Consider the following 11,290-nt stretch of genomic DNA (forward strand, 5'->3'; position numbering starts at 1 on the left):
CCAAGGCATAACCAAGGCATAAAAGAGCAATAGCCTACAGCTATTGAAGAGACAGGTATAGATAGGATTTCAAGCCTAGAACAACATAAGTCAGCAGAAGTGGTAGGAAGTTTCCTGCAATTAGTATTGTGTCTTTTACACAGTGAGCTCACATTTATTATCCAGGTCATTTGAAAATAATAAACTTAGAACAAAAAAATTGACAGCGTCCAAAGTCAGCAGTGTCACAAGGAAAACAGGCCAATAAAAACAAAAATACAGAGGAAGAAAACTGAGAATTTTTCTATAATTCTTTTAACTTGAGAAGTGAGATAAGCTGTAGAAGCTGCTGAATTCTGATTGTTCATGGGAAATTATTGAATAATTATTGAAATTATTGGATGTCTTATGTGTATGTTTAATAACACTGCTCACAGCCTTGACCTTATGCATTGCTCATTGTGCAGAGTCAGGAAAAAAAAAATCAGTGAGAGTATTTGTGGACTTCAAGAAATTTTTCAGTATTTCCTGAAGTCCATTATACTTTCAAGAATTGAAGAGGAAAATAGTTAATTGCCAGGCTAGAGATAAATCTCTCATCAATTGACCAGTGAGCTTGTAGGCCCATCATAACTTTTTCATACTCTTGAAGGACTGACAAAGATTATTCCTTGAGGGTATTGAGTTTAGGGCTTACTTCCCTCCTACTTGAAAAGAATATTGTAATTCTTATTTTAAGACATCTTACGCTATTTCTATTCTACTAGCCATAAAAAGTGAATTCCTAAGTGCCTTTAACTTCTAATTATCCCTCCATTTGTTATTCAGGAAGGATGGAATACTTACCTAATTCTAAATTTCACCTCTATGGAAATCAAGCTTCTATTAGTATTTTTTTCTCTCTGTATTTTGGCTTCTTGGCCAATTCTAGCGTATGAAATAGTGACACATGTGGACAGGTTGAGGGAGCTGTATTTATTCAGCCTTTAAAAGAAACAGCTGTAGGGAGGAGGGAGGGATGTAACAGCAGTCTCTCTCTACCTGAAGAACATGGGCTGGAAAAACAGTCAGGCTTCTCAGAGGAACACAACAAAGGACAAGAGGAAAAAGGCAAAACTTGAAACAAAGGTTTGTCAGAGTATGTAAAAAAGAAACATGTACACATCCACCCTCTCTTGAGGGTGAGTCAGCTCAGGAACACATGTCCAGAGGGGCCATCCCAGATATGTTCAGAACTTGCTTGGATAAGGCCAGGGACAATCTGATCTAGAGTTGGAATGTACCCTACTGTGAGCAAGGTATTGGGCTAGAGACCATCAGAGGCCCCATACAACTTATAATTTTTTCTGAGTCTCATGGTACACATATACCATAGAGACATCTGCCCTTTTACTCACTTATGTGAGTAGAGTTTTTTCTTCCTTCTGAGGGAAGATCTCCAGTAGGGCTGGTACACACCTTGCTTTGGGCATTGTGTACTGCAGGAGATCTTCAGTAGTTGAACTGCCAAGCTTATTTGCTGCAGGAGCAGAAAAAAAAAAATCATCTACTTCAGCTGCTTTATGGTTGTTTCAGATAAAGCAGTAATCTGATGTTTTACATATACATAAATACTATATTAGTAGTTGTACAATAAATGGGTACACAATTGTACAATTAATAGGTGTACAGTCAATAGGTATACAGAGGTTAGGCTTAGTAAGATTATCACAGTAGAAAAATAATTAAAAAAAAAAATGCTTACCAGTATCATAGGCTCACAGTAAAGCCCACAAGGAACAATCTCCAGACAGAGAATCCTCCTCAGTGGCAGTCAGCACTTAAAAGGGATCTAGGAGAGGTGGGGCCAAGCTCCACCCCTTTGGGTAGCAGAGGTGAATTGCCTTCACCTGCGCTCCTGTGGTTGACTCATTGCTTGCCTCAGGTGGTCAACCAGAGGTTCAGGCCGTGATTAACAGTTCCCATACAGTAGTATATATGTATATACTATATATATATATATACACATATATATATATATATATATACACTACATATAATACTGTATTAATATTATAATAGTATTTGCCATTATAAATGATAAATAAAATGGCATTTGCACAGAGAGAGAATGAGAGTGTGAAGTCACCAGAAGAAATGGAAGAGCGGGAGTTAGAAGAAAGTTTCATATTCATGGAGTCAAAACCAAGAACAGAGCTGAATCTCAAGAGATGCTACATAGAACAGGAAGAACTTTGCAGGCATTTTATGAGTTTCCAGTTCCATGCTGGCGATAAGGTTATAACACACGTCAAATAAAATTGTGATTAACCTCAGCTTGTCCCTGAGCCTTTGTTACTCACAGGCAATATAAAGGGTGCAAAGATCACGAGGTGTTGCTGCTAATTATAAGGAACCCAGAAGACATGTAGAAGACATAAAAGCAAGACCTTTGTGGCAAGACCACTTGGACACACATTTCATACCTAATTTTGCCACACTGATCACTACAATCCTGTCCTCTCTTGACCTATAGTCTTGAGTGCAGGGGAATATGATCAGTGTACTATATCAGCTGCTGCTGCACATTCAGATCTTCTTGGAAGTGCATTAACACCTTTAGCATCTGTGTTCTGATACTAGGTCTGCAATGTCAATTTTATGAGAAGGCCTTCCTCTGCAGTATCAGTCCTATGGAGTGTCTGGCCTTAACTACGAATTTTACTTCCACCCTGTACTGAAGAGCAGCTCTAGATATGAGAGGCAGATATCATCAGAAAAGCAGGAAGTCATCGCTCTTCCTGGTGGAGTTGATACCTGGTACCATCTACAACTACTCAGTAGTATTTCTTTCACCTTACATCCAAATGCAGGAGACCAGGTTGAGCCACTGCTGGTCAGACAGCATCTGCATTGTACACTGGCACATCTCACAGACATTGGGTTGTTGGCCATCCCAGACAATAAACCCTCTGTGAGGGCTGTTGATATCTCACTGGCCTACTGCCCATTTTAAAATGAACACTGTAGTGCCTGTGGGAAGACTATGAGAAACTTCACTCTGGAAAGCATACTGTCAGCTGATATACTGTTCTAGAATTAGCAGTGTCAATCCCACAATTTTCAAGATTCGGTAGCAAAATATCATCAGCTAGCAATTGTTAATTCTCTTTAGACAAAATCCATTTACAACAGATCCAAGCACACAGACCTGGAGAAGTGGGGAGAAAGAGAGAATGCTATACTCACGGAAAGGAGTTATGTTGGAAATAAAAGCTCTTTGTGAGAGGGTAGAAAATCATTGGGGAAGGATTTGGAAAGGATGTGGTATAGTATCTCAGGGTGTTTTGTGAACTAAACTGTTTTATACTAAAATCACGATACGTACTTACTGTGATGATGTCAGGTTTTTTAAGGTATTGGAAGTTAGGTGGTTGAATAGAACATAAACATACAAGGCTATAGGAAACAACACATCAAGAGATAATAAGCAAGTTATACTCAGTGAGAATCTTGCTACCAACTGAGTAAATATGAACTCCCTTTCTTTCCTAGGACCAGCACTTTGGAAGGAAAGAGTAATTCAGTAACTGCCTGACCCCTGGGTTCTGTTTCCTAAGATCCTTCCAAGATAAAAGAGCGGGTCAGGGCTCACAAAAACTGACCCAATTGGGTCCTTTAGGCAGTTGCTGGTAGTGCCTCACAAACTTTAACTTCCTGACTTACACTTCAAGAGAAGTTTTTTTTTATACAGTTACACCTATGGGTAACTTCATAGCCCACTAGTTAGTATTAGAGCAGTGATGGAACAATAAAAAAAAAGAATAAGGATGACACGGAGTGGCTCAAGATTAGTGATTGAGAGTGAAAGATACCTAACTCTTGCAGACATTGACTATGGGCTTGTGGTAAAGGGCTATTAGTCAGGTTGCAATATCCCACATTTAACCAAGCTGTAACAGTAAAGGCTGCCTGTCACACTGTGCACCCGATTAATCAAAAGCCAATAATGCAGAAGACCTTGAACGTTCCAGTCTCCCTTATTCTCACTTTTCCAGACAGTTTCAATGTCTGGTCATTTACCTTTTGACGTAAGGGCAGTATGTAGAAGATATATATATAAAGTTAGATATTTTTAATATAAGTTAAAAGAAAAAAAAGAAACTCTTTAGGGGCCACAGGAGTAAGAGTACTCCTGACAACTTTTGAAAGGCAGAGAAGAGGCAGTCTTGAAAAGAGAGAACATATAGTAGTTCAAGATTTTTTAGTGCTGGCTGAGACCTTCACAGATTACTTACAATTGTGAGTGGCATAAAAGGATAACCACGTTCTCCTATAACCTAATTCTGCTATGTCTGGCCTTAGCATTCTGGAAGGTAAATTGATAGAAAAACATTCATGATTTTACGTGGTTAACTTCTCTGTGTCGTGCTGTAAATGAGTTCACCACAGGTCAGGGAAGCAGCATTCAGAATGTCCTGCATGTGCCAGTCAATAGATCATCTCAGTTATAATGTATACCCTCGAATGAAGAAATAACACACATACTTAGGCAAGAGGAGAACTCTACCTAGCTCTTATTTAATCTTCCCAGTGGAAAAATTTTAGTATCTATGGAATAGATATGGTATATGTGTGACTCGGCATTGTTAAGACTAATTGGTGTAATTTCAGTCTCAACTTGAGGGTCAAATCTGAGGGTTTACAAGGAAGGTTCTTAATCAGTGGTAATGTTTTTAAGCACTAGACAGTATTCTTGAACAGTATTTATCAAAGTAGAAAAGTATGTTCTACTGCCTCTAATTTATCTATTTTCAAAGCTGCAAGTGTTTGCTTGCTTTGCTAAGATACAGGTTCCACACACGCACTGTGCAACAAATACAGTGAAGGTGCCGTGTACTCTCATCTACTCTTAATGCCCATGGATAACAGTCAAATATTAATGAAACTTTTATAAATATTTTGTGGAAATGAATGATTTTCAGTCACAATAGACACTTGGTTCCTTTAAGGGCACATAAGAATCAACTAATTCACCAGGCAGGAGCAACAAATGCTGTACAGATAGATGGTTCAGTATTAACAATGTAAGCAAATCTGTTAACCTAGTTATATCCTTAGTAGCGTCCACAGATTGAACTGCATGTTGCAGTAACAGCTTATGGAAAATCTTTGCCACTCCTATGTTCAACTTATATCACCTGTAGCGTTATCCAATACCAAAGATAATATGCTATCACAGCAGTGAAATCTGGGTTCCCAGGTTACTTGATAGTAAATCACTATGTGATTGGTAAGCTTCTAAGTGGTAAATGAAAACAGTTTAGGTAAGCGGATTCAGATAAGGCACTGTTCAACATGAATAGTCTGTGCCTGTCCTCTCTGCATTAACACAACAGAGTTATTGTTGCATCATGCAGGTATTTGGAAGATGTTCTATCAGTACTAACAGTAGAAACTTCAGTAGCAGCTTCTTGCTGCTTCAATAAATCAAACATTAATACTAACAGATATTTATCCTGTTTACCTCCAGTTTTTATACAAATCATGCAGGTCGTTTGCTGTGATTTGTACAGATTCATAGCTGTAGCCAAGGATTTTGTACTGCTTCGCAATATTAAGGCATTATTTCTCATATACTATACCTTGTGTGCCACCTGCTGTACAACTTGGGCAGAAATCTCTGTATTCCAGTTTCCCCCACTCCCAACCAGTGTTTACAGTTTTGCTAGCAACAGGCCTAACTTTCTGAAATACCAGGAATGCTAGTGAAAGTGGTTTTTACCTTTGCCCCCCAAACTAGTCTGGAATACTTTAACTTGCTATGCTGCCAAATTACCATGTAAATATTAGCTATCAAGACATGTAAAAAACTTGTAGCACGCAGTATCCTATTTAGATTTCAAATATATGTGGGATGTCTTCTTATGCCATTTACATACAGTCAGGTTATTTCACTTTTGCTAGCACAAGACCAGTGGCAAGGATTAGACTGGTCAGCATCCTGACAGCTCATGACATTTTTTTCTTGGGCTGTAGGTCTATGCAGCTCTTGGAAAAGCTTAAATTTTATAGCACTATAAGCAAGGAATGTGTAGCCTGTGAGAAGAGGATGAAGGAGCTGCGTTTTTTCACCCAAGAGCAGAGGTGAATGAAGCTGTCTGACAGTACAGAGGAGATGAAACCAGACTCTTCTCAGACAAGCACAGGGAATGCTCAAGAGGTAAAAGAAGTAACAGCCATGGCTTTCAACAAGGGAGATCTGTGACTAAGGAGTTGGACTGGGTACTGCAGGAGGCTCCTTCTCATCTTAAATCTGTCCATGTATTTTTTTTTTTTTTTTTAGATAAAAATGAAATATTGGCAAACAAATTATTAATAGAACTGTAAACACCAGCTCTGCTAGCCATATAAACTGGAGATGCTGTTAGATCTCACAGCAGAGCTTACAGCCACAGCAAAATATATGGCAATTTCCTATTCCCATGTTTTAAACAGCTAAGGCAGATATGAACACCTCTCCCATGCAGTGATAGACAGAGCACTACTTTGTCGTTTGTGGAATAGATTCAAGTGGGCTGGATAGTACAGCTATAAACAATGCCTCGTGATTTGTCATAGGGCCTAGCAATGTAGTGAAGTAAATCTACACTCAGACCAACCTGCTCCTAGTCCAGAATCAGTGAACATCATGTGTATTCCAGCTTAGTGAAGTTTTAAAAATTAAGTCCTTATTATTTTAAGAAAAAGCTGGCTGTTACAAGGCCTGCTCTAATTTTTGTCTTTCTCAGCCGTCCTCCTGGGATGTCACATCACAGTGGAAATGTGTGGTTACTTGCAGGGCTTCTGAAACTAACAAATCCCTTAACTAGAAGAGATCTAGGCACAATCTGCCTGCAGAACTGGAGGTCTTTTTTCCCAGTGACCAACTGACATATAGTTAAGATGAACTCTAGTATGTCTACGTTGCAGATGAATGCCTTTGAACTCCTCAGTCATTCGTACTATATAGCCAGGAAAAGACCCTACCTGCAGCAAATTTCTGACAAGGTAGGATTTGTGATCTCATTAATGGGAAATGTGGAGAGAAATTAATGTTGATCTTCATATGTGTGTATAGTAATTGTTCAGTAAACTCTGAAGCAAGGGAAAATAGAAGGAAATGTAGATACGGTGGATAAGCAAAAAGCAAGCCCTTAGCTTCAGCAGATACTAAATACCAGTTTCACTTACAGAAAGACAGTGAATGGATTTATTTCATCTGTCAGTTTCAGCAGAGGCTACTCTGTAAGGCAACAAGTACTTCCAGTATACAAGAGGTGACTCCCTCCCAGACCTTGCCAAGATTGAATACGAGAAGCTAAAAATTACTCCCTGATAACCGTAAGTGATGATCCTTAAATGCCTGCACTCTCAATCATACAGCAAGTAACTGAAAACTTCCTTTATTCCTTTTCTACTATCATCGTCAGGAGCCTATGTCTTGCCCTGTAGAGTATAAACCTGTATTCATCTGCCTCATTTGCCATCTCTAGCTTTAGAATAAGCAGTATCTACAGCAGAATCTGCATAAATCTCATGACCTCATTTGTCCAGTCTCCTCATCCTTCTAATATTACTTTGTGTATGATCGATAATAACTTCAAAAAGAAAAAGAGGAGGAGCGACTGCCAAGGATCCCCCCACTGCCTTGGGATAGCACAGGGGAATAATCACATGGGATATTTTTGGAACAGATGGCAGTGACCTGACGAAGGCACAGAAAAAAACACAGCTGTGAAACCTAACACTTGGGTTCATGTACACAGAGCAGGAGCATCAGAGAAACAAACAGGAGATGCAGCAGAAGACGAGTAAGAGAAAGGTATTTGAGGATAACAAGAGAATAGTGAAAGAGTAAATGACAAAGAGGTAACAAAAGACACAGAAAATAAATATCTTAAGGAGAACATGGTAGAGAAACAGTTAAAAGACAGCTGGTATATAAGAAACTGAATAAAGTGGCCATGTTATATAAATAAGACAAGATGCTTTTACCATAGAAGGGATTGAAGGGCAGGAAATGGCCAGCTGAGTCATCAGGTCTCTTATTTAGGTGATTTGTGACCTCAAAGGCTAACCAGCAATGGTGTGGTCTACCCAAGGTACAAAGACTTTATAAGCAACTTCAATATCAGATTGTGACAGTGCAATAGATTTTCTAAAACAGAAAAACAGCAATCATTCCTGCAGTCTTTGAAGCGAGGCATTGACCTACCCTTTCTTTGACTAAATGCCAGTGTACCCAGAGAGCAGTGACTTTTATTTATGAAAACAAATGTTTGTAGCATTAGTTTGACATTGATCTTATGTGCTCTGCTATTCTTCCTTCATTAGATAAGAAAAAACTAACATGACTGACTATATGGAGTGAATAGTGATAATGATGATGCTTGATAGGAGCATGTTCCCAAAGTTAGTATTTTAAGGCATAAATTGCTAAGACACTCAAATCTCAAAAGTATCTGGGATCCACTTCAGGCACCTTCATCCAGAATTGCAATCTCATATTCACTTGCTACCGAATCATTATAACTGATTTTCATTTCTCTTGTTTTGAGAAATACTTCATTCTTCATCAAGGTTAGTGATTCAGCATCTACCTATCACTAAAGCCTGATTAGATCCAGTAATTATCTGCTCATCTTCCTCAGATTCAGAAAAGCTCAAATACATGATCATTATCAAAGAACTCCTACATCTATAGCCCTTTTTAATGAAACAGGTAGCAGTGTAGTTACCTTCTGATCCTAAAGTTTATCTGGGATGTGAGTGACCTGAATTCAACTAAAGAGCAAAATGTTTTGAATTTAACCATGAAGACACTTGAAGGATCAAACAACTACCATTTGCTACAAATTCCTGTCCTATTCAGAACCTATTCTCTCATTGGCATATATTTGAGACAAATTTATGAGTAAATGAAGAACATGGAATACATTGACTTGCTTTCTTTCCTGAATAGCTGCTTTATAACCTGCATATATTCTGCCAAAGAAAACTTGCCTTTTACCAAACTATATGGATTATGCTCTTTAAATTAAGGAAATCTAATGCTAGTCATGTATTCCCACAAGCCTGCAGGAAAACTGGCACTGACTCTGACTAGTCTAGTTCTAAGTTGAAGAATAAAAAAGTGAAATGTCTAAAGACTCATGAGTTTGTTACAGCTACAGAAGAAATATAGCCATTTTCCCCAAGTAGTATACTCTTAGTTTTTTGCATCTTTCACAAACTTCTTCTCTCTACTACCACTTTTGTTCAATTTTGTTGCATTTCCTTATAGTTCAGTACTCCATGCAATTTGATCAGCTCAGCATGCAACTCAGTTCAATTTTTCATCTCAGACTTGTCCTCCTTCCAGAAATCTTACGACATTCTATACTGTGTGTATGGGAACTGTGGATCACGGCCTGAACCTCTGATTGACCACCTGAGGCAAGCAGTAAGTCAGCCACAATTCACCTGTGCTACCCGAAGGGGTGGAACTTGGCTCCACCTCTCCTAGATCCCATTTAAGTGCTGACTGCCACTGAGGAAGGATCTCTTTTTGGAGATTACTCCTTGTGGAGTTCACTGTGAGCCTATGATACTGGTGAGCATTTCCATTTATTTTTATTATTCTTCTACTGTGATAAGCTTACTAAGCCTAACCTTTGTATACCTATTGATTGTACACCTATTAATTGTACAACTGACCTATTGGTTGTACACTGTGCAGTGAAATCTGATTATGTTGTACATTAGGCCCACAGTGTTAGTGTTCTAGTACTAACATAACTTAGTCCTGACACTGTGGATACTACTTTTTGTTGGTCTGTAGAAACACAGAAAAACAGACATGAAATATCTTATAGTTCAGACCTTCCATTGAAATGAATGACTCTTCCAGCAATGTTAGTACTTACCAATTGATAAGAAGCACTTCCAGTTGAGCAAAATATCAAGAGATTGGGTGCTTGTATGTAGATCACTGAGAAACTTACATTCATTATGTAACTCAGGATTTGAAGTCAAGCTGCCAGTCATACAAGGCCCTAGGGTCACACTACAGATCATAACATTCTTCACTTGCATGTATTAGTACTTCTCCTGTACATGAACTGTCTCAGTCTTTACCTCTACCTTCTGTTCCCACAAGCAACTGTACAATTCCCTTAGTAAACCAATTGTGACATCTTCTACAAAGAAGACCACTATGCTTTTTTGTTGTAGCTCAAAGATAGAGATTTTATGTTTTCCATACCTCCTATATAGTCTTGTCTACAAACATGGCTATGAAATCTTTGCATGCTCTGACACAAACAGGCCACCATTATATGTTTTCAGAGGCTGGGATTCCACTCATGCTGTTCAGTAGGCAATCTGCAATGTTTGATACAAATTCTTATTTAAAATATCAGATGCAGTGGTTTCTTAGGTGCAGTACAAATTGCTCCCTCAGCTTGTTCAGAGAAGTCTGAGGAATCATGAGGAGATGAATCTTAGTTATCAAAGTTGAGATACTTACTTCAGGAAGTGAAGCAACAATCTCCATATAAATATCCTTAAAACAAAGCATGCAAAACCTCACTAAGATTTGCCTAAATGATGCAAATAAGAGCATACTCTCATAGCATGCATTAACACCTAGCAGGGCAGAATTCTCTCTCTTCTGAAAGCTGTAATAAAGTAGTGAGAAGTCTATCTCAGAAAAGCAAACCAATTCACAACAAGCAACTGCCTTTCCGTGCAGCTCTGCAGATTGGATGTCCCTACAAACTCAACCCTGACTCTTTCTAGCACATTTTTCCTGATCTAGTGAATTCAGTGACAAATTTTTTTCATTCATGGGGATTAAAGAAGATTCCCATTTTCTTAATGATAAAAAGAGAAAATGGCCTCATTCTGTCTTAGAGGAAGGCAATTCTGTGGCATGTGCTCATGCAGAACTTTCACAAATTCTTCCTAATACAAGCAGGGAAGGATATTTGTAGGCAAGAAAAGTGTTTACCCCTTCAGAAGAGAACAAATTATAATGCAGGAAATGCTCTGTCCTTCTGCAGGTATTGTACTCACCAGAGTTTGTTGGTATCGTAATACTTTTGTTGGAGAGGCCTCCCTAGTCATATCCCCAGAGACAACCTTTGAGGAGCAAGGGGTGTTCAGGGCAACGTCTTCCCTTCTGCTCTCCACTGCAAAATCATGGAGTGAAGCAGACACAAGGCTTCAGCTAAAATCCCACAGTGCACCCTGGGAGAGAAGGTTACTGGTGAGGGAAAGACAGAGAGGGGAGAGTGTAACCAGAGACTCC

At 38.8% G+C, this 11,290-nt stretch overlaps 1 protein-coding gene across 2 annotated transcripts in view; it reads right to left on the reverse strand.

The window, feature by feature from the left end:
- The window catches only part of LOC100550479 (chloride channel protein 1), a 48,602-nt gene extending 37,312 nt beyond the window's left edge, over window positions 1-11,290 (reverse strand). The window contains exon 1 of one of the 2 annotated variants that reach the window (XM_010717557.3): window positions 11,056-11,290. In XM_010717557.3, coding sequence (XP_010715859.1) covers window positions 11,056-11,106 — 51 coding nt within the window. In that variant the 5' untranslated portion in view covers window positions 11,107-11,290. Of the gene's footprint in view, window positions 1-1,723; window positions 1,798-11,055 lie in introns of those variants that run through there. The other variant, XM_010717564.2, reaches the window with a different exon arrangement.

Source organism: Meleagris gallopavo, chromosome 1 (assembly GCF_000146605.3).
Source record: "Meleagris gallopavo isolate NT-WF06-2002-E0010 breed Aviagen turkey brand Nicholas breeding stock chromosome 1, Turkey_5.1, whole genome shotgun sequence".
NCBI lineage: Eukaryota > Metazoa > Chordata > Aves > Galliformes > Phasianidae > Meleagris > Meleagris gallopavo.